Genomic DNA, 23228 nt, shown 5'->3' on the forward strand with positions numbered 1-23228 from the left:
TTTTACAATTACATTTTAGCAAGAATTTAATGCCTCCCATTGTGTCAAATATATATTTGGGAAATGCATTCCAGATATTGTCTTCCCCTTTCAATAAATTACTTAACCACTTTATTTTAAAGAGTTGTTTTAAGTTTCAAAGGTTAATACATCCATGCCCCCATGTTTTCTGGTGTTACACAAAACATTTTTCCTTAATGACATTTTTTCCTCCAAATAAAATCAAATGTTTTGTTAGGTTACAGATGTGTTTCTAAAGACAGAGACACAGACAGATCTAGAGATTCCTTCAGCTTTAGATAACAGAATTCTACCGTTCAGAGAAAGATTTCTCATTAATCACATGTTATAAGGAGCGGTGGAGTTTAGAAACAAAAGATTTGTATGTTTGTGTCAGTGTGGGGGGGCTCGAAAATATTCTAATCTTCAGAAAGGGGGGCCCTGCAGAAAAAGTTTGGGAACCACTGGATTAATTGAAATTTACTAATCTGCGGTTGCATTCAAATTAAATACAAAAGCAAGTGACGTTCACCTACAAATAAAATCTGATGAAGGCGACTGGCCCTTCCTGGACAGACCATCCGTGTTGTTGGACCAGTCCAGTTTATAGATGCAGTGGTACGTTACCTCAAGATAACCTCACCGTCAAATTCATACAACTCCCTGCTCAGCCCACAAATCATTTTGCAGACATGTGCTGCTAAACTATTGTCCAGGTCACCCTTGCAAAGAAGACTCTTATCTCTGGGTTTGGTTAAAAACAAGATGTTCATACAAACAAAGTGCACACAATCAATCCCCCTTTATTGCAGAGTAAAATTCAGTGAAAACATGAACAAAACAAATGTGAGATCTGATTTGAATTATATTTCAACGGAAAATGTATTTTATACCACCCTGACAAAATGAAGTCCCTTGAACAATACAGTATTATTTGAACTTTGTCGTCCTCTCCTCAGTCTCTCTCCTTCTGTTAAATATGTAGCCTACATTAAGTTCTCTACATACTGGACAGTGTGAAGATAAAGGTCCACTCCAAAACAGTCTGAATGTTGCAATGGGTTGATGTTGTCCTGCAGTTCCAACATTTGTGGACCCGAAAGAGGACTGTCAAACACCGGGACATTGATCCCAGGATGAGGTTCAGCCATGTATCCACTCTCCTCCCATTCAATCTCTGGAACCTGTGTACCCTGACCAAAAAAAAAAGTTTTTACATACAGTTTTTATGTTTAAGATTATGTAGACACAGTGTCCTAATGATTACATTGTTGCTGGCAGGCAAAACATCAGATCTCCATTACTGAATTTATTTTTTTAATTAGTCATCCCTAACAAAGTAGTGAGATTAGTACATCTGATAGCTCATAATTTTGCGGTTCATTTTTGAAAATTCATTGTAATTTCATGACACAGTTCTTGATACAATTCACTTTAGTCAAAGTGCACACAAATCAGTAGTACAGTATAGTGACATTAAATGAAGCATTTACCTGGGGATCAGAAACAGGGTTCTGGGCCAAGCCCAACTGCCACAGCTGATTTGGGGTCATGTTGTGCTCTGTCCTGATTGGATGGCTGTCCCACGCGTCACTAAAGACATCCAAACTGGCCTGAATGCGTGGTAGAAAAATATAGTGGCAGCAGAATAAGTGAAGGATGTTGCTGATGTTGAGCAAGTCTTGGTCCTCAAGGGAGTGCAGGATATTGTAATATAAGCCAGTGACACTCATGAAGACATCACGCCAGAGACGCTCAATCCTGTATTTGGAAGGAAACAAAAAGAAATGCTATTATATTGTCATTTCTTTTTAATACATCATTTAATTCTATGTATATATAAATACTTCCAAAACTTGGTTTAACTCACCGTTGATTGTGTACACTTTTTCCTGCAATGAAGCTGTTTGTGTCGGTTCCACGTACTGTGAACATTAACTCTGCTATGCCCACATTTTCTCCTCCATGATCTCCTCTCACCCTGGCAATAACATGAAAATCATGTCTCAAACGCATAACTACAAAAGCATTGCCAATACGGTACACATCAATTTGACTGTTTTATGTAATTTTTCTTGTTTATGTTGACAATAAGTTGAATTTCTAAGTTAAGAAATTACAGGAAAGGGGTTACATGTATCATTGGGTGAAAAAATTGAGAAGAGAGAGAGAGAGACTGTTAAGGGGGGTCTAAAATGTTATTAATGGGCGAAAAGTGAGTCTTAGAGTTGCCTTTGTTTTTGGAGAAGATTCTAAAAAAGTTGTTATATTTTTTTACAAATAACCATGAACATATACTGCCTGATTTGTAAATAAAATATTTCTTTATGAATAAAAAGAATACCTCAGAGGAAAGCCATGCTCATTCACAGCTTCATTGAAGAAGGCCAAGTGGGTGTCTGCCCGGTTGTTGTCTGCTACCTTCAGGTACATGATCTATGGATGACAAGTACAAATACAATTGACAAATATTTATGGGTGCAAAAATGCTTAATGTCCACGTGACAGGTACAACAGTAATACAATAGCATGATGAATAAAGAAATTCAGTCATATTTGGTAAACTGTATTGTCAGTGTGGAATTTAGTTCCAAGTTAAATCTTGCAGAATGAACAAATGCATTCTTCATTTTTTGCACTACAGTTTTTAATCCTGCTACTGATGGCATGCTGTGAATTTCTGCAGTATCATGTTAATCTCGAAATAACTCTGAATTTATGACCCCACTTTGGTAGAAATGCATCTTTATATTTTTTACTTTTCCCGCCCATAAGCTAAAATGTATAATTTTTTGTGGAACATTAACAACAGTTGTTTCTTTTCCGTGGTATGTCTTTTGACACTTCGCCCCTGCACCTATGTTGTTTTCATGTATTTTTTTTCTATATTAAAATGAGGTTTCATATTCTATCATATTCATTTTTCTAAAATTTTTACAATTATAGTTAGGACAGGTCTTAAGCTAGCAAAGTCACTGAAGGAGCAGTTAAAATGAGGAGCTAAATCTTCATCACGCGACAGACTCACAGTGGGATAAAAAGAGCGTGTAATAGTATGTATGATAGTTGCTCATAATGGTCGCTCATGCCCGGTCAAACACAACAAACTGCATGTCTTCTTTCATGTTTATCTCATGACAGGTGGCGCAAGCAACATTAATTTACAAGCTGATTCAGGGCAAATTTGACCATTTCTGAATAAATAGACAAGAAAAGGGTCACCCATGTTCAAGTCCAACTTCCTACATTTATTGAGAAACAGCATAAGAAATATGCTGAAAATAACGTGCATTTCTGGCTTTTTTAATCACAATCCCACTGTTCATTTGAGCCACCATTTATTGCTCAGAGCAAAGTTTAAACTTCTTGCTCCTGATGGGATAAAAAAAAAAAAGAAGATCACTGCTATACTTCAAAAGATAAGTTGATAAACAATTAAACCATGTTCCTAAAATAGAAGAGACAAAGCTTAAGATTTGCAACTTTTTGGTCCATGACAATGAAAAGTCTTACCTTTCTTGAAAAGCCATCTATTCCACCAAAGATGACAAAATTGTACCTGTTAAAAACAAACAATGTAACTGTATGCAACACAACTCAAAATAGTACACAAAATCTACCTAAGTCTCACTATACAATCAGTTGCTAAGTAAGCAGAACAAACTCAGTGTATTTTACTCCAATTCAATGCGATCTACTACTCTGGTTGTCTTGTTCACTTCTTGTTCTGTCAGTTACACTCAGACGTACCTGATGAGCTTATGATTGGTGTCGATGTGCACCATATACTTTGGAAAAGGAACGGTGTACGTCCTCCTAACCACACATCCCAGACGCGTCATCCTGGCAAGTACACCACCACTGTCCACACGATGCATAGATCCATACAGTCGATCCCACTGCACTCTGTGTCCCTGTGCAAGTAGAGCCCCTCGGATTACCCTGTACCCAGCGTCTGGCATGGTGCTCTTAATTGCCGTGACCAAGGCGTCTAGCTCATCATCACTGCATTTACTGTATGTGGCAGACACAGATATATTATTTTCGGACATCCGTCTAAATAGGGTTGCTCTGGACACACCAAGGAGTTTGGCAATAAAAGTTGTTGGCAGACCCAATTCCACAAGATGTTCAAGAGTCTCTGGTGACACTACCAATCGTGGACGTCCACGAGACCCACTTTCAAAGTGTACTGTTATAATTGTCCTCTGATTGTCTCTTTCCTGCTGGATAATAGTATTCAGATCTGAAAGAGTAGAAAATATATCCTCGTCTACATCAACAATGTCCCCTAGAGCACTTAATAAAACTAAATAATGGTGACAGGCAAACTGCAGGCCTTCCATATCAACAGGTTGCCTCTCCAAGATGCATGACAGTCGATGATGCAGCCTTTGAAAGATGTCACGCTTCAGTAATTCCTAGAGAATAAATAAAAACATGACAAACATGGATTAAATAATTTAGCTGGCTGAGATAAAATTACATAACTTTCAAATATTTGAAAGGGGACTTTTTTTTAAACACTCTTGTTATGATAATTTGAGTTTGTAGTGAAGAACAGCTTGAAAAAAAGCAGAGACAAGACACTGATCACAGGAAGCCTGTGTGTAATACAGTAACTTCACTGCTGACAGCTGATTTCTCCCATCCTGTTTTCCTGTGACTACTTAACAAAACGGCCTAAAAACAATATAATATTTGGGATTCTAGTCTTTACGTCATTGGAAGTAAAGACATTTAGTGGTTGACAAAATCTCTCGAGGGCTTTTCAGCACAATGCCGTGCTCTAAAAAAATTCGAAGCTTCATTCAGTGGATTCACGTCTGTAATCATATCTCGAAAATGCTGTTTGTTTTAGGAATGGCATATCCGGGAAATGAAAATAGTCTAACTTTAACCCGGACCGTCAAGGAAACACGTGCATGGAACAGCTAACTAGCTAGTTAGCATAGCATCGGTGTGCAACAACACAGCCGTATCCAGACAATAAATTTTATTAAACTTTCTTTTTGCTGCTGTAAATCGTGTTTTTCCCCTTAGTTTCTTCTGATTCCTGTTAAGAACCTAGAGTAGCCGCTAGCTGGTCCCACCAGCTTCACTCACACGCACAGAGAGGCAGACGACTTGCGTCGGAAGCCGGCACGTTTGTTTCGAGGCCTCCACGCTGTAGTTACTCGTTTTGTGTGAAGAGCTGGTGGTATGCCAAGTATAAAACTTGACAACACCATCATATGTCCCCCCGCTTTCAACCATTTTACAAATATGACCGCACAGGCTAAGCTGAAGCTAGGCTAATTTGCGGTGGGTGTACTCTGACGACTGGCTCGGCTGAAGTGTTCATAAAGCATTTACACACATGCCACTTGGCTAAGGAGAACGCTTCGACGTATTATTCAATAACATTACAGGACGTAGAACGAGGGAATGATCAAATAAATGCATTACTTACGGGCTGAGACTGATCCCGTTCGGAAGACCTCTCCGCCATGTTTGCCGCCCGCGTCCTCTCAACTGCTGTGCCGAACAGCTCCCTCCCTCGTCAGTTTGAAGTGAGGAGTGTAAGGGGCCATTTGATTGGCTAAAAGCGAACCCACCTGCTTTGCCGACGAGTTTGATTGACAGATTCACTAGCCAATGGTGTGATTAGTCGACCTGCTCCGTCAGATGAGTCTCAATATTCACCGTAGAAAAATCTCTCACACACACGGGGAGATTCACAAACGAGAACGGGATTTTGAATGCACAGTCTGCAATTCGAATGATCTGTGAGTTCACATCACATGTGTCCCTAAAAATCATGTTTGTGAAGCACCTACTGTGCATTTCTGATACATTTATTGTGAATTTCTAAAAGGTTTTTGAGAAAAACACTGCACATTTGTGAGAAACAGTTATTGTGCATTTGTAAAACATTTAGTGTGCATGTGTGAAACACAATGTGTGTGTGTGTGAAACACAGGGTGTGCATTTCCGAATTTATTTTTCACGTTTGTATAAAATGACATTTGTGAATCAGAGCGTGTGTATTTGTGAAATAGGTTGTGTGCATTTCTGATTATTGAGACTGAATTGACTCCATACGTGTCCGCCTCATCCCCATCTTCCTCGCTGTCGTATTCATTATCGAACTCCTCCTCCTCCTCCTCCTCGTGAAGAACCTCCCCGCCGCGGTTCTCCTCTCTATCGGAGCTTTCCTCCTCCTGGGAGCTGTCCAGTGCTGAAATTCGGGAAGGTGGCGCCCGTGCTGCCGGTCTGGGAGCAGAGGGTGAAGTTATCCCCACAATCTGAGGGAGAAATTCCTCACGCGCCACGACGGGGTGGCGGCGGGTCGCCGTTCGCGGTCCACGCTGCTTCTCGGCAGCGGCTGCTGGAACTGCATCTGGAGGCCAAGCTGGTCTCATGTCCGTCATAGTTCCAACTGATCGGTTTGTGGCCTCGTAACATTCAGCTTGAATGCTCATGGAGACCCGCTCAGGTTGACGGGTCCTCTTTTTTCTTCCTCCTGATGTGCGCGGCCCCCGGCGGCTATCAGACCCTGCCGGGGGGTGGTGTCGTAGCCGCTGGACTTCGCCGCTCCGAGTCTGATCTGCAGGTGATGATCAGGGCCTCTGCCTGATCGAGAACATCCTGCGTGATCCGAGGTAGATTTCTGCAAGCCCATCGTGTCGCCACGATGAAGGCTTCCCTCCAATCTCGGGTTAAATCACCGGGGAGATCCTGTAAAAGTTTCTCCAGCCTCTTTTGGTAGTGATCCTGGAGGATCTGCAGTGTGTTCTGTCCCCAGTTTTTTGCGTTGCCCTCAATGAGGTCTAACACATCATCCGTGGGATCAGCGGGTTTAATCAGTGAGGTTAATGAGTCCACTATGCGAGCGATCATCAGAGGTTCTGGTCTCTCCGGCGTGATGGTCACGTTTTGTAAGTGATGCACCATCTTAATTACAGCATGTAATTTGCGGATAAGCTGTCCAAGTCTTTCATCTGCAGGTCGCCGGAGGTCCTGCCTAACATCTGCTGGGGGTCCAAATCTTGTCGCTCGTCTGGTAGGTGAGCCCCGGACCGCTGCTGCATAAGAGCGGGGCTGTGGAAAATAAGGCCGGGACCCGTCGTACATAGGAGGCGCAGGCCAGTTAGGATTTGAAGGTGAAGCCCTACTCCAGCCAAAATTTGGGAACCTTGGCGCCCTCTTCCAGCCGGAGACGGGAAATGCACGGTCCATCCTATGGTCCGGTCGGCCCCGGTAATTAAAGCTGAGCGCACGGGGATTTCTGTAGTGTCTCCTCCCGTAGCGCACCGTGGTCCAAGCACCTCCATCCTCCTCTCCGTCGTAGAAGTGCATGGCAGGTGTTACGGTTTTTCCACCAGGCAAGAATGTAATCAAAAATAGAAAAACTTGCAAACTTTGAAAAAAGAAAAAAAGAAAAAAGCGGGACAACCACTTAAATGAGTGTTTTTATTCACAAAAATGTAAAAAAATAAATAAATAAACAATACAAAATTAGAATAAAGTGTGCTCGCTACGCGTTTCGGCAAATTCTGCCTTCATCAGGCTCTATGCACACCACAACAGCTACAACTTGGCTGGACAGGCGTAAAAGTGAAGTGAGAGACAAAAGGTGGCTGTTTTATTCACACTGTCTTACCAAGGAGCACGCGTCGGCCTCATGGGCCCTGCGTGTCCTGAGCCATGGGCCCTGTGCGTTCTAAGCCCCTCCCCTGCATGCATACTGCTAACCAGGCAAAAAGACACGTGAAACAAAACCTTTTCCTTCCAACCATGTTATTGCTTTATGTTTAAGATTATTTAAATTTCTAATAACTGATTAAGGGTTGGGATTAGGGTTCAGATTAAACTAAAGGTTAGGGTTAGAAACAGGACCAGGGGTAGGGTTAAAGTAATAATAATAATCATCATAAAACAGTAATAAGAACCATAAGAACAATAGCCATAATAACAGTAACAATGATAACAAAATCTCTCACACTGTTCACCATAAAGAAAAACCCTGGGTCATGAGAAAATGCTCCACCAGTGGGTTATGCACCTATCCATTATGAGCAATATTATATTTATGTTGTCACTTTCTTGTGCTAACAAAAGTTTCGGTTTGTCCCACCAAATGTTAATCCCACAAAGAACAGGAAACATGATCAATACAGTCTTGTGTTTTGGGTCTGTATTTTTTTTAAAAAGTTATCTATGGAAATAAAAGTTAAACCGTTTTTGAGGAGGTCACCTTGTTGTTCTGTCAGGGCATCACTTTTCAGTCAAAACCATGATATTGTGGGGCCATAAAGGGCTGTCCCCTTACACACTCTACCCTGAATGGACTTAGTGGGTATTCCACTTTAAAAAATACCTCCAATGTTCCAACATTGCTCTGGCCGTGTCCTCGGTCCAGTGAATTGCATCTTTTTCTGTTGCAAAATGCGAGTCCTCCAGCAGGGGGATGTGTCTCATATTTCTTTTTAATATGCTGATTTAGTAGTTTCATGTTGTTCTGCTCCATTGCAGATAAGTTACCAGAAAAATTAACCAAGGGAACCCAGATGACAGCAGATGGAAATCTGTGTTTAGCCATCTTCAGAGCCCGCTGGAGCTGTTTAACTGCAGTTTCTTTAATGTTCTGACCTTTGGCGTTAATGCCGGCTGCAATGACCACATTCTGAACCACCAAATCCCACGGAACGTGGGCTATCTCAAATAAAGCCTGCATGTGGCGAAAATTAGCACCTGGATAACTCTCAATCTGTAGATCTGGGATGGAATATTCAGGGATTCTGGATAAATTTGAGTCACCAACAATAAGACACCTTTTCTCCACTTCCAGAAACCAGTCAATCAATTCTCTGTTTGTTTCAGGGTGACGCTTTGCCTTGAAAACCTGCCGCTCTGGGGCAGGTAAGTCAACACGGGCTACTGGTGGCTCAGCACCGTCACCTGCTAGCTCCAGCCCTGTAATACAGCGTTCCTCCGCTGAAGCTGGAGATGCGCTGTCCTCCTGGCATTCTGTCACACCCGGGCTGTCCGAAATATTGTGATGATGTGGGGGGATTGCATGTTGTAGGGTGTTTTTCTTTTGCATGTTTGTGGTGCTACCTGTTTGTTGCATGCTTTCTATGGACACACCCCCCTTGTAACATAGCGCGCCGATCCACCGCACCTGCTCCTCATCAGGAGGGACTTATAAAAGTCCTGAGGAGGAAAGCCAAAGGCAGTCGCACACCGACAGCAGGCGCATGCACGCGGGGCGCGAGTGGGACGCCGGGACCGCCAGACGTCGGGACCGCCAGACGTCGGGAAGACTCGCTGTGATCGGGACACACACTCTGAGAGCGCTGGGCGCTGGGACCATCAGTCTGCAGAGCGATCGACACGCAAGGGCAGGGCAGGGACCCTGCCTGTGTGTAAGTAGCCGAACGGGCTTCAGCAGACTGGTGGAAATAGGTGGGAGGGCTAGTGGCAGCCTGCATCAGGAATTGCTTTTCGTGCTGCCGCTTGCCTGTTTCCACAGATTCCAGCGTGTCCAGGAGAGCCAGCTGGAGGTGACGCGGAGGAGTGCCGGTCACAAACCCCAGAGGCGGAACGGAGCCCGCCCCCCAGGTCTTTGTGTGTATGACTGGAGGGATCCTCGGAACAGCGTCGGGGGAAGAGAGACGTCTCCTGGTTTGGGATCAGTGATTCCCCCCTTTGAGCTGCATTTTTAAACCAGTTTTAACTGTTCTTTGGACTTTTAGGTCTCTTTTATCCTTTTTAACTGTTCCTGGGATTTTTATCGTGTTTTACTGTTTTAATCCGTGCCTAGAATTTTTAGACGCATTTTATGCTTGTTTTAAGTGTCTTTTAACTGGAACTTTTTGGCCATTCATATGTTTTTTCCATCGGAATAAATTGTCATTGTGGCCAAGAATTTGGGTCCTCTTTGGTGGTGTGCGTGCGCTCTCCCCAGATCATTCCTCTAGCCCTTCAATACCCTCATTCAATTTTTTGTTGTTTACCCCATCTTTCAACCCTCCAGGCCTTACAATATGATCCAGCCCCGAACTACCTGAAGCTGGGGGGTCAGCGTCCGTGTCCGCCTCATCCCCATCTTCCTCGCTGTCGTATTCATTATCGAACTCCTCCTCCTCCTCCTCCTCGTGAAGAACCTCCCCGCCGCGGTTCTCCTCTCTATCGGAGCTTTCCTCCTCCTGGGAGCTGTCCAGTGCTGAAATTCGGGAAGGTGGCGCCCGTGCTGCCGGTCTGGGAGCAGAGGGTGAAGTTATCCCCACAATCTGAGGGAGAAATTCCTCACGCGCCACGAAGGGGTTGAGGCGGGTCGCCGTTCGCGGTCCACGCTGCTTCTCGGCAGCGGCTGCTGGAACTGCATCTGGAGGCCAAGCTGGTCTCATGTCCGTCATAGTTCCAACTGATCGGTTTGTGGCCTCGTAACATTCAGCTTGAATGCTCATGGAGACCCGCTCAGGTTGACGGGTCCTCTTTTTTCTTCCTCCTGATGTGCGCGGCCCCCGGCGGCTATCAGACCCTGCCGGGGGGTGGTGTCGTAGCCGCTGGACTTCGCCGCTCCGAGTCTGATCTGCAGGTGATGATCAGGGCCTCTGCCTGATCGAGAACATCCTGCGTGATCCGAGGTAGATTTCTGCAAGCCCATCGTGTCGCCACGATGAAGGCTTCCCTCCAATCTTCTTTCTCTTTCGGCTTTTCCCATCAGGGGTCGCCACAGCGAATCATCCTTTTCCACCTCACTCTATCATGGACATCTTCTACCCTAACATTAGCCAACTTCATGTCCTCTGTTAAGACATCCATGTATCTCCTCTTTGGCCGTCCTCTTGCCCTCCTGCCAGGCAGCTCCATCTCCAACATCCTTCTACCAATATATCCACTATCCCTCCTCTGAACATGTCCAAACCATCTCAGTCTGGCTTCTCTGACTTTGTCGCTGACACAGGCAACATGAGCCGTCCCTCTGATGTACTCGTTCCTTATCCTGTCTAACCTGGTCACTCCTAAGGAGAACCTCAACATCTTCATCTCCGCTACCTCCATCTCAGCCTCTTGTCTCTGTCTCACTGCTACCGTCTCTAACCCATAGAGCAGAGCTGGTCTCACCACTGTCTTGTACACCTTTCCTTTGAGTCTTGCTGGCACTCTTCTGTCACACAACACTCCTGACACTTTCCTCCAACCGCTCCAACCTGCCTGCACTCGCCTCTTCACCTCTTTTCCACAATCCCCATCACACTGAACTGTTGACCCCAAGTACTTAAACTCCTGCACCTTCTTCACCTCAGCCCCCTGTAACCTAACGCTTCTACCTTGATCCCTCTCGTTCAGACACATGTATTCTGTCTTACTACGACTGACCTTCATACCTCTTCTTTCCAGAGCAAACCTCCACCTCTCTAGCTGTTCCTCCACCTGCTCTCTACTCTCACTGCAAATTACAATGTCATCCGCAAACATCATTGTCCAGGGAGATTCCTGTCTTACCTCGTCTGTCAGCCTGTCCATCAGCATAGCAAACAAAAAAGGACTCAAAGCTGATCCTTGGTGTAGTCCCACCTCCACCTTGAACTCCTCTGTCTGACCTACAGCACATCTCACCACCGTCATACTTCTCTCATACATGTCCTGAACTACTCTGACATACTTTTCTGCCACTCCAGAAGACCTCATACAGTACCACAGCTCCTCCCTCGGCACCCTGTCATACGCCTTCTCTAAATCTAAGAACACACAATGCAGCTCCTTCTGACCTTCTCTGTACTTTTCCATCAACATTCTCAAAGCAAAAATGGCATCAGTGGTGCTCTTACGGGGCATGAAACCATACTGCTGCTCACAAATCTCCACCTTCTTCCTAAGCCTGGCTTCCACTACTCTTTCCCACAGCTTCATTGTGTGGCTCATCAACTTTATTCCTCTATAGTTGCTGCAGTTCTGCGTGTCACCCTTGTTCTTAAAGATTGGGACCAGAACGCTTCTCCTCCATTCCTCAGGCATCTTCTCACTCTCTAAAATCCTATTGAACAACCTTGTTAGAAATTCCACTGCTGTCTCTCCTAGGCACTTCCATACCTCCACAGGTACGTCATCAGGACCAACGGCCTTTCCGCTTTTCATCCTTTTCAGAGCCTTCCTAACCTCATCCTTTCCAATCTCTGCTACTTCCTGCTCCACAACAACCACATCTTCCTCCCTTCTTTCCCTGTCATTTTCCTCGTTCATCAGCTCCTCAAAATACTCCTTCCATCTTTTCTGTACACTCTCTTGGGTTGTTAGCACCTTTCCATCTCTGTCCTTAATCACCCTTATCTGTTGCACGTCCTTCCCATCTCTGTCTCTCTGTCTGGCTAGCCTGTACAAGTCCTTCTCTCCTTCCTTTGTGTCTAACCTGTCATATAGCTCATCGTAAGCTTTCTGTTTGGCCTTTGCCACCTCTCTCTTCACTCTACGCTGCGCTTCCTTGTACTCCTGTCTACCTTCCTCAGTCCTTTCTACATCCCACTTCCTTTTAGCCAACCTCTTCCTCTGGACGCATTCCTGTACTTCCTCATTCCACCACCAAGTCTCTTTACCGTCTTTCCTCTTTCCAGATGACACACCTAGCACCTTCCTACCTGTTTCCCTGATAATCTCTGCTGTAGTTTCCCAGTCCTCTGGAAGCTCATCCTGACCACCCAGGACCTGCCTCAACTTCTGCCTAAATTCCTCACAAGTTTCTTCATTCTGTAGCTTCCACCACTTGGTCTTCTTTTCTGTTTTCCCTCTCTTCTTCTTCCTGACCTCCAGAGTCATCTTACACACCACCATGCGGTGCTGTCTGGCTACACTCTCTCCTACCACCACTTTGCAGTCATTAACCTCTCTCAAATGACCTCGTCTACATAGGATGTAGTCCACCTGAGTACTCCTACCTCCACTTCTGTATGTCACTCTATGTTCCTCTCTCTTCTGGAAGTAAGTGTTGACTACAGCCATTTCCATCCTCTTCGCAAAGTCCACCACCATCTGTCCCTCCAGATTCCTTTCCTTCACACCAAACCTGCCCATCACCTCCTCATCACCTCTGTTGCCCTCACCAACATGCCCATTAAAGTCTGCTCCAATAACAACTCTCTCTCCTCTGGGGAAACTCTCTATGACCTCATCCAACTCACTCCAGAATCTCTCCTTCACTTCTAACTCACAGCCAACCTGTGGCGCATACCCACTGACTACATTCACCATCACCCCTTCAATTTCTAACTTTAGGCTCATCATCCTGTCTGAGACTCTTTTCACCTCTAGAACACTGTTTACAAACTCCCCCTTCAGAATCACTCCTACCCCGTTTCTCTTCCTATCAACACCATGATAGAACAGTTTGTATCCTCCTCCAATACTACGTGCCTTGCTGCCCTTCCACCTTGTCTCCTGCACACACAGTACATCTACCTTCCTTCTCTCCATCATGTCTGCCAGCTCTCTGCCTTTCCCTGTCATTGTGCCAACGTTAAGAGTCCCTATTCTCAAACCTATGTTCCTGCCTTTTCCCTTCTCTCTCTGGCCACGGACCCTTCTGCCTCCCCTCTTTCTTCCACCAACAGTAGTCAAATTTCCACCGACACCCTGTAGGTTAACAGCATCGGTGGCGGTCGTTGTTAACCCGGGCCTCGACCGATCCGGTATGTCTAAAGTGTTGTGGATGATTCGCATGGTTATTTTGGCAATTTTTTACGCCGGATGCCCTTCCTGACGCAACCCTCTCTATTTATCCGGGCTTGGGACCGGCACAGAAGTTACTGGCTTGCAACCCCTCTGGCTAGATTAAGAAGGCTTCCTTCTTAATCTTAATAATTCTTAATAAAGATTTAGAAGGCTTCCCTCCAATCTCGGGTTAAATCACCCGGGAGATCCTGTAAAAGTTTCTCCAGCCTCTTTTGGTAGTGATCCTGGAGGATCTGCAGTGTGTTCTGTCCCCAGTTTTTTGCGTTGCCCTCAATGAGGTCTAACACATCATCCGTGGGATCAGCGGGTTTAATCAGTGAGGTTAATGAGTCCACTATGCGAGCGATCATCAGAGGTTCTGGTCTGTCCGGCGTGATGGTCACGTTTTGTAAGTGATGCACCATCTTAATTACAGCATGTAATTTGCGGATAAGCTGTCCAAGTCTTTCATCTGCAGGTCGCCGGAGGTCCTGCCTAACATCTGCTGGGGGTCCAAATCTTGTCGCTCGTCTGGTAGGTGAGCCCCGGACCGCTGCTGCATAAGAGCGGGGCTGTGGAAAATAAGGCCGGGACCCGTCGTACATAGGAGGCGCAGGCCAGTTAGGATTTGAAGGTGAAGCCCTACTCCAGCCAAAATTTGGGAACCTTGGCGCCCTCTTCCAGCCGGAGACGGGAAATGCACGGTCCATCCTATGGTCCGGTCGGCCCCGGTAATTAAAGCTGAGCGCACGGGGATTTCTGTAGTGTCTCCTCCCGTAGCGCACCGTGGTCCAAGCACCTCCATCCTCCTCTCCGTCGTAGAAGTGCATGGCAGGTGTTACGGTTTTTCCACCAGGCAAGAATGTAATCAAAAATAGAAAAACTTGCAAACTTTGAAAAAAGAAAAAAAGAAAAAAGCGGGACAACCACTTAAATGAGTGTTTTTATTCACAAAAATGTAAAAAAATAAATAAATAAACAATACAAAATTAGAATAAAGTGTGCTCGCTACGCGTTTCGGCAAATTCTGCCTTCATCAGGCTCTATGCACACCACAACAGCTACAACTTGGCTGGACAGGCGTATAAGTGAAGTGAGAGACAAAAGGTGGCTGTTTTATTCACACTGTCTTACCAAGGAGCACGCGTCGGCCTCATGGGCCCTGCGTGTCCTGAGCCATGGGCCCTGTGCGTTCTAAGCCCCTCCCCTGCATGCATACTGCTAACCAGGCAAAAAGACACGTGAAACAAAACCTTTTCCTTCCAACCATGTTATTGCTTTATGTTTAAGATGATTTAAATTTCTAATAACTGATTAAGGGTTGGGATTAGGGTTCAGATTAAACTAAAGGTTAGGGTTAGAAACAGGACCAGGGGTAGGGTTAAAGTAATAATAATAATCATCATAAAACAGTAATAAGAACCATAAGAACAATAGCCATAATAACAGTAACAATGATAACAAAATCTCTCACACTGTTCACCATAAAGAAAAACCCTGGGTCATGAGAAAATGCTCCACCAGTGGGTTATGCACCTATCCATTATGAGCAATATTATATTTATGTTGTCACTTTCTTGTGCTAACAAAAGTTTCGGTTTGTCCCACCAAATGTTAATCCCACAAAGAACAGGAAACATGATCAATACAGTCTTGTGTTTTGGGTCTGTATTTTTTTAAAAAGTTATCTATGGAAATAAAAGTTAAACCGTTTTTGAGGAGGTCACCTTGTTGTTCTGTCAGGGCATCACTTTTCAGTCAAAACCATGATATTGTGGGGCCATAAAGGGCTGTCCCCTTACACACTCTACCCTGAATGGACTTAGTGGGTATTCCACTTTAAAAAATACCTCCAATGTTCCAACATTGCTCTGGCCGTGTCCTCGGTCCAGTGAATTGCATCTTTTTCTGTTGCAAAATGCGAGTCCTCCAGCAGGGGGATGTGTCTCATATTTTTTTTTAATATGCTGATTTAGTAGTTTCATGTTGTTCTGCTCCATTGCAGATAAGTTACCAGAAAAATTAACCAAGGGAACCCAGATGACAGCAGATGGAAATCTGTGTTTAGCCATCTTCAGAGCCCGCTGGAGCTGTTTAACTGCAGTTTCTTTAATGTTCTGACCTTTGGCGTTAATGCCGGCTGCAATGACCACATTCTGAACCACCAAATCCCACGGAACGTGGGCTATCTCAAATAAAGCCTGCATGTGGCGAAAATTAGCACCTGGATAACTCTCAATCTGTAGATCTGGGATGGAATATTCAGGGATTCTGGATAAATTTGAGTCACCAACAATAAGACACCTTTTCTCCACTTCCAGAAACCAGTCGATCAATTCTCTGTTTGTTTCAGGGTGACGCTTTACCTTGAAAACCTGCCGCTCTGGGGCAGGTAAGTCAACACGGGCTACTGGTGGCTCAGCACCGTCACCTGCTAGCTCCAGCCCTGTAATACAGCGTTCCTCCGCTGAAGCTGGAGATGCGCTGTCCTCCTGGCATTCTGTCACACCCGGGCTGTCCGAAATATTGTGATGATGTGGGGGGATTGCATGTTGTAGGGTGTTTTTCTTTTGCATGTTTGTGGTGCTACCTGTTTGTTGCATGCTTTCTATGGACACACCCCCCTTGTAACATAGCGCGCCGATCCACCGCACCTGCTCCTCATCAGGAGGGACTTATAAAAGTCCTGAGGAGGAAAGCCAAAGGCAGTCGCACACCGACAGCAGGCGCATGCACGCGGGGCGCGAGTGGGACGCCGGGACCGCCAGACGTCGGGACCGCCAGACGTCGGGAAGACTCGCTGTGATCGGGACACACACTCTGAGAGCGCTGGGCGCTGGGACCATCAGTCTGCAGAGCGATCGACACGCAAGGGCAGGGCAGGGACCCTGCCTGTGTGTAAGTAGCCGAACGGGCTTCAGCAGACTGGTGGAAATAGGTGGGAGGGCTAGTGGCAGCCTGCATCAGGAATTGCTTTTCGTGCTGCCGCTTGCCTGTTTCCACAGATTCCAGCGTGTCCAGGAGAGCCAGCTGGAGGTGACGCGGAGGAGTGCCGGTCACAAACCCCAGAGGCGGAACGGAGCCCGCCCCCCAGGTCTTTGTGTGTATGACTGGAGGGATCCTCGGAACAGCGTCGGGGGAAGAGAGACGTCTCCTGGTTTGGGATCAGTGATTCCCCCCTTTGAGCTGCATTTTTAAACCAGTTTTAACTGTTCTTTGGACTTTTAGGTCTCTTTTATCCTTTTTAACTGTTCCTGGGATTTTTATCGTGTTTTACTGTTTTAATCCGTGCCTAGAATTTTTAGACGCATTTTATGCTTGTTTTAAGTGTCTTTTAACTGGAACTTTTTGGCCATTCATATGTTTTTTCCATCGGAATAAATTGTCATTGTGGCCAAGAATTTGGGTCCTCTTTGGTGGTGTGCGTGCGCTCTCCCCAGATCATTCCTCTAGCCCTTCAATACCCTCATTCAATTTTTTGTTGTTTACCCCATCTTTCAACCCTCCAGGCCTTACAATATGATCCAGCCCCGAACTACCTGAAGCTGGGGGGTCAGCGTCCGTGTCCGCCTCATCCCCATCTTCCTCGCTGTCGTATTCATTATCGAACTCCTCCTCCTCCTCCTCGTGAAGAACCTCCCCGCCGCGGTTCTCCTCTCTATCGGAGCTTTCCTCCTCCTGGGAGCTGTCCAGTGCTGAAATTCGGGAAGGTGGCGCCCGTGCTGCCGGTCTGGGAGCAGAGGGTGAAGTTATCCCCACAATCTGAGGGAGAAATTCCTCACGCGCCACGAAGGGGTTGCGGCGGGTCGCCGTTCGCGGTCCACGCTGCTTCTCGGCAGCGGCTGCTGGAACTGCATCTGGAGGCCAAGCTGGTCTCATGTCCGTCATAGTTCCAACTGATCGGTTTGTGGCCTCGTAACATTCAGCTTGAATGCTCATGGAGACCCGCTCAGGTTGACGGGTCCTCTTTTTTCTTCCTCCTGATGTGCGCGGCCCCCGGCGGCTATCAGACCCTGCCGGGGGGTGGTGTCGTAGCCGCTGGACTTTGCCGCTCCGAGTCTGATCTGCAGGTGATGATCAGGGCCTCTGCCTGATCGAGAACATCCTGCGTGATCCGAGGTAGATTTCTGCAAGCCCATCGTGTCGCCACGATGAAGGCTTCCCTCCAATCTCGGGTTAAATCACCGGGGAGATCATGTAAAAGTTTCTCCAGCCTCTTTTGGTAGTGATCCTGGAGGATATGCAGTGTGTTCTGTCCCCAGTTTTTTGCGTTGCCCTCAATGAGGTCTAACACATCATCCGTGGGATCAGCGGGTTTAATCAGTGAGGTTAATGAGTCCACTATGCGAGCGATCATCAGAGGTTCTGGTCTGTCCGGCGTGATGGTCACGTTTTGTAAGTGATGCACCATCTTAATTACAGCATGTAATTTGCGGATAAGCTGTCCAAGTCTTTCATCTGCAGGTCGCCGGAGGTCCTGCCTAACATCTGCTGGGGGTCCAAATCTTGTCGCTCGTCTGGTAGGTGAGCCCCGGACCGCTGCTGCATAAGAGCGGGGCTGTGGAAAATAAGGCCGGGACCCGTCGTACATAGGAGGCGCAGGCCAGTTAGGATTTGAAGGTGAAGCCCTACTCCAGCCAAAATTTGGGAACTTTGGCGCCCTCTTCCAGCCGGAGACGGGAAATGCACGGTCCATCCTATGGTCCGGTCGGCCCCGGTAATTAAAGCTGAGCGCACGGGGATTTCTGTAGTGTCTCCTCCCGTAGCGCACCGTGGTCCAAGCACCTCCATCCTCCTCTCCGTCGTAGAAGTGCATGGCAGGTGTTACGGTTTTTCCACCAGGCAAGAATGTAATCAAAAATAGAAAAACTTGCAAACTTTGAAAAAAGAAAAAAAGAAAAAAGCGGGACTGTTAGCAGGTTTAGTTCCTCAGTGTAGGCTTACACCTTTTGCTTACCTGCAGCGGAATAATTATGAAGAAATTACGACGGGCAGCCACGTCTCTCTTTAGCCATTCACCGGCTTGACTTTTATTAACAGGACCGAACAGAAAGCTTGCTCCAACTTCTTCTTCTTCTTTCTCTTTCGGCTTTTCCCATCAGGGGTCGCCACAGCGAATCATCCTTTTCCACCTCACTCTATCATGGACATCTTCTACCCTAACATTAGCCAACTTCATGTCCTCTGTTAAGACATCCATGTATCTCCTCTTTGGCCGTCCTCTTGCCCTCCTGCCAGGCAGCTCCATCTCCAACATCCTTCTACCAATATATCCACTATCCCTCCTCTGAACATGTCCAAACCATCTCAGTCTGGCTTCTCTGACTTTGTCGCTGACACAGGCAACATGAGCCGTCCCTCTGATGTACTCGTTCCTTATCCTGTCTAACCTGGTCACTCCTAAGGAGAACCTCAACATCTTCATCTCCGCTACCTCCATCTCAGCCTCTTGTCTCTGTCTCACTGCTACCGTCTCTAACCCATAGAGCAGAGCTGGTCTCACCACTGTCTTGTACACCTTTCCTTTGAGTCTTGCTGGCACTCTTCTGTCACACAACACTCCTGACACTTTCCTCCAACCGCTCCAACCTGCCTGCACTCGCCTCTTCACCTCTTTTCCACAATCCCCATCACACTGAACTGTTGACCCCAAGTACTTAAACTCCTGCACCTTCTTCACCTCAGTCCCCTGTAACCTAACGCTTCTACCTTGATCCCTCTCGTTCAGACACATGTATTCTGTCTTACTACGACTGACCTTCATACCTCTTCTTTCCAGAGCAAACCTCCACCTCTCTAGCTGTTCCTCCACCTGCTCTCTACTCTCACTGCAAATTACAATGTCATCCGCAAACATCATTGTCCAGGGAGATTCCTGTCTTACCTCGTCTGTCAGCCTGTCCATCAGCATAGCAAACAAAAAAGGACTCAAAGCTGATCCTTGGTGTAGTCCCACCTCCACCTTGAACTCCTCTGTCTGACCTACAGCACATCTCACCACCGTCATACTTCTCTCATACATGTCCTGAACTACTCTGACATACTTTTCTGCCACTCCAGACGACCTCATACAGTACCACAGCTCCTCCCTCGGCACCCTGTCATACGCCTTCTCTAAATCTACGAACACACAATGCAGCTCCTTCTGACCTTCTCTGTACTTTTCCATCAACATTCTCAAAGCAAGCTTGCTCCAAGAAAGCTTGCTCCAACATCCAGAGTAAAACAGCGCCTCCTTCAGGTCACTAATAACAGATACAGTTACAAAACAGTCATACCTGTCCAAGTGGTATCTCCTGAGTCATACCATTTGTCAACACTCCCACTTATGAATGACTTGTATACTGTACATTAACATTGTCAAAACAAAAATAAACAAATCAAATCACTTAAATGTCAAAACACTTATTCACCAAACATGATCTGTGAAAACCTCATCAACTTCAGTTTAGTGACAGGTTTAGTCATAACATCTGCGACCATGTCTTCTGTGGGGCAGTAGACAAGTGATATCTTCCCATCTCTTATGGTGGACCTGATAAAGTGATATTTTATGTCCACGTGTTTGCATCTTTGTCTGTTCACTGGGTTTCTGACAAGTGCAATGGTCCCCTGGTTGTCTTCATAAACCACAGATTTCAAATACTCATGTGTATCCATGCCTTTCAGCAGCTGTTCCAAATAGATACACTCCTGTATTGTTAGGGCGAGAGCCATGTACTCGGCTTCACAAGTAGATAGGGCTACTGTTGGTTGCTTTTTGGTCTTCCACGAGATCAATGAGCTGTCTTTGCTCATAGTTACGCAGTAACCGGTCGTACTCCGCCTATCACTGGTGTCTGCCCCCCAGTCTGCGTCGCTATATGCCTGAAGACCCAGGCCCTCACTGCTTTTTCGGAAACAAAGTTGTTTGTTAGCAGTCCCTCTGAGGTAACGCAAAACGTGTTTGACTGTAACCCGATGCTCATCTGTGGGATCAGCAAAATGTTGTGAGAGTTTGCTTACCACAAAACATAAATCAGGTTTTGTGCAGGTGGCCAGATAGATAAGGCTGCCAACAGCCTCTCTGTATGTTTTAACATCTGCCATTTTAGGTGCGTCCTCCGAATAATTTAGCTTTTGGTCACATGGAGTCTCCCTTGTTCTACACTCCTGCATGTCAAAGCGCTTCAGGATCTTTTCAACATACCTCTCTTGAGACATTTTTACACAGCCATCAGATTGGCTGAAGTCTATGCCTAGAAAGTGTTTTAATTGACCAAGATCCTTCATCTTAAACCTGGTGGAAAGTAACGCCTTCACCTGGTTTAGACTTTTGATGTTACTGGCTGCAAGTATAAGATCATCCACCCAGATGACGATTATTACCTTTTCTCCCTGTTTCGACTCTTTTGTATAGACACAGTGGTCTGCTGGGTTCTGAGTAAAATTGTTATCTGTCAGACATGTGTGAAGCATCTCATTCCAATTGCGCCCCGACTGTTTCAGACCATAGATGGATTTTTTTAGCTTACACACCAGGTTTCCTTCCCCTTTTTCGTAACCTTCAGGTTGCTCCATGTAAATGTCTCGATCGATGGGTGCATGCAGATAAGCTGTTTTGACATCCATCTGGTGTAATGTTAGGTTGTCTTGGGCTGCCTTCTGCATCACAACACGTACACTGGTCAGATTAGCTGTAGGTGAGAATGTCTCGTCAAAATCAATCCCGGCCCTCTGACTATATCCTTTAGCCACAAATCTGGCCTTGTATTGTTCATGTCCATCATTGTTCTCCTTAATGGAGTACACCCACCTACCTCCCACTGTCTTTCTGCCTTCTGGCAATGTAGTCAGGGTAAAAGTCTGATTATCCTCTAAGGATTTGATCTCTTCATCCATAGCTCTCTTCCACTTTCCTGATTCTGTCGATGACATAGCTTCTTTAAAGGTTAGTGGCACACCACAAACTGTTCGGTAGCAGTAGTCTATGCTAGTGAGCATACTGTCTTCCTCCTTGGCATCTCCCTGAATATAATCTTTCAGATACCCCGGGGGTTTACGTTCTCTGGTGGGGTATTTCCTACTGCTCGAAACCTGTGTCATCACTCTAGGGTGTTCTTCTGCGTCATTTTCTGGTGACTGTAGATCATCTGTCTGTTCATCTGTGATGGGGCAACTGGGCTGCAGTGCCTCTCTCTCCTCACAGTCTCCTAAGGAGTCAACATCTAGCTCCTGAGTCTGGGTCTCGTTCTCACAGGTTGTCTTTGTGATGAATTTCACCAGTCTGTGCTTTTGTACTTTCCCTGTACTGGGATAGTAGACCAGAAAAGCTGGACTGCCTTTATCATGTCCTACGAAGAGCCCTTTTTCACACTTGGAGTCTAGTTTACCCCTATCTTGTTGGTAGGCATAACACACTGATCCAAACTTATGCATCTTTGCCAGATCACACCTTTTACCTGTCAGAGCTGTATAGGGGGTAGTACCCGTGTGCTTATTAAAGCATCGATTCCTGGTGTAAGCTGCCTCCTGAATGGCATAATGCCAAAGGCTCTTAGGCAGATTACTGTCAATAAGCTTACACCGAGCCATCTCAAAAAGGGTGCGCCCTTCCCTCTCTGCTACCCCATTCTGGTGTGGGGAATATGGGCAGGACATCTCATGTCTGATTTTGTTCTTCCTCAGTAGCGTCTGGAACTCTTTACTGGTGAACTCAGTCCCATTGTCTGACCGAATGCATTTCACAGTACCATAAGGTGCTACATCAGCCAGAAACTTCTCAGTGGCTTGAGTTGCATCACTTTTTGCTTTCAGGAAGTAAACAAAAACAGCCCCTGTATACACATCTGTAAAAGACTGCATATACTTGAAACCATCTATTGATTCATTGTTTACTGGACCAGCTAGATCTGTGTTCACAAGTTCAAGTTGTGTCTTAACTTTGTCAGTTGGATTTCTGTTTCTCGTTCGGGTGAACTTTCCTTTTATGCATACATCACATTCTTTATCAGGCTTACGTTTTGCACCTTTAATGTGCATGCCGACTGTTACATCCTGCAATCGCAGTATGTCTTCGTAGTTGCAGTGACCCATGATCTCGTGCCAGGTTTGGATATCATAACTGACATTACAAACATCATTTTCACCAAAATCTGTCTGTAAGTAGTACATCCTTTTAAACACATGAATGGTAAATTTGGTGCCATCAGGCACCTCAAGAACATCTTTACCTTCATCAAAGTGTACCTTGGCACCATTAGCAGTTGCACACTTCACAGAGAAGAGTTCTTGTGGGAATGAGGGGATGTAGAGGGCGTTCTTCAACGTTACTGTACAGCGGCGCCCTTTACTGTCCAGGAGACATACCTGTGCATCCCCTCTGCCTTGTGCCAACCCAAAAGTACGCTTTCCGTCTGCAAGCTCCATGCTGTGTCTCTCTGGCTTGAAGGTGCTGTCGAAACTCTTGAACCGGCTCCTGTCGTTAATAATGTGGGACGATGCACCTGTGTCCACGACCAGGCCTTTTATCTGGATCTGCTGTACAGCTCTGC

The 23228-nt window shown here is 46.0% G+C and overlaps 1 protein-coding gene across 1 annotated transcript; it reads right to left on the reverse strand.

The window, feature by feature from the left end:
• Nucleotides 1–787: 787 nt before the first annotated feature.
• LOC101166008 (uncharacterized) lies at nt 788–5846 on the reverse strand. Its single transcript, XM_023949647.2, has 7 exons — nt 5453–5846; nt 3751–4421; nt 3514–3559; nt 2345–2436; nt 1871–1981; nt 1494–1761; nt 788–1193 (listed from the first exon to the last, which is right to left on the reverse strand). The coding sequence occupies exons 1-7, from the start codon at nt 5489–5491 to the stop codon at nt 987–989; spliced, it is 1434 nt and encodes a 477-aa protein (XP_023805415.2). The 5' UTR covers nt 5492–5846; the 3' UTR covers nt 788–986.
• Between the last annotated feature and the right edge of the window lie 17382 nt (nt 5847–23228).

The sequence above is a fragment of the Oryzias latipes genome, chromosome 19 (assembly GCF_053564925.1).
Source record: "Oryzias latipes strain Hd-rR chromosome 19, Olatipes_Hd-rR_3.1".
NCBI classification, from domain to species: Eukaryota; Metazoa; Chordata; class Actinopteri; order Beloniformes; family Adrianichthyidae; genus Oryzias; species Oryzias latipes.

What these genes read in the sequence shown, in the direction of transcription:
- LOC101166008 (XM_023949647.2), bottom strand. Translation starts at nt 5,491, where the DNA reads ATGGCGGAGAGGTCTTCCGAACGGGATCAGTCTCAGCCC. An exon ending in AACGGGATCAGTCTCAGCCC is followed by an intron (nt 4,422 to 5,452) that starts GTAAGTAATGCA and finishes TTTATTCTCTAG; the next exon opens with GAATTACTGAAGCGTGACAT. An exon ending in ACCAATCATAAGCTCATCAG is followed by an intron (nt 3,560 to 3,750) that starts GTACGTCTGAGT and finishes TGTTTTTAACAG; the next exon opens with GTACAATTTTGTCATCTTTG.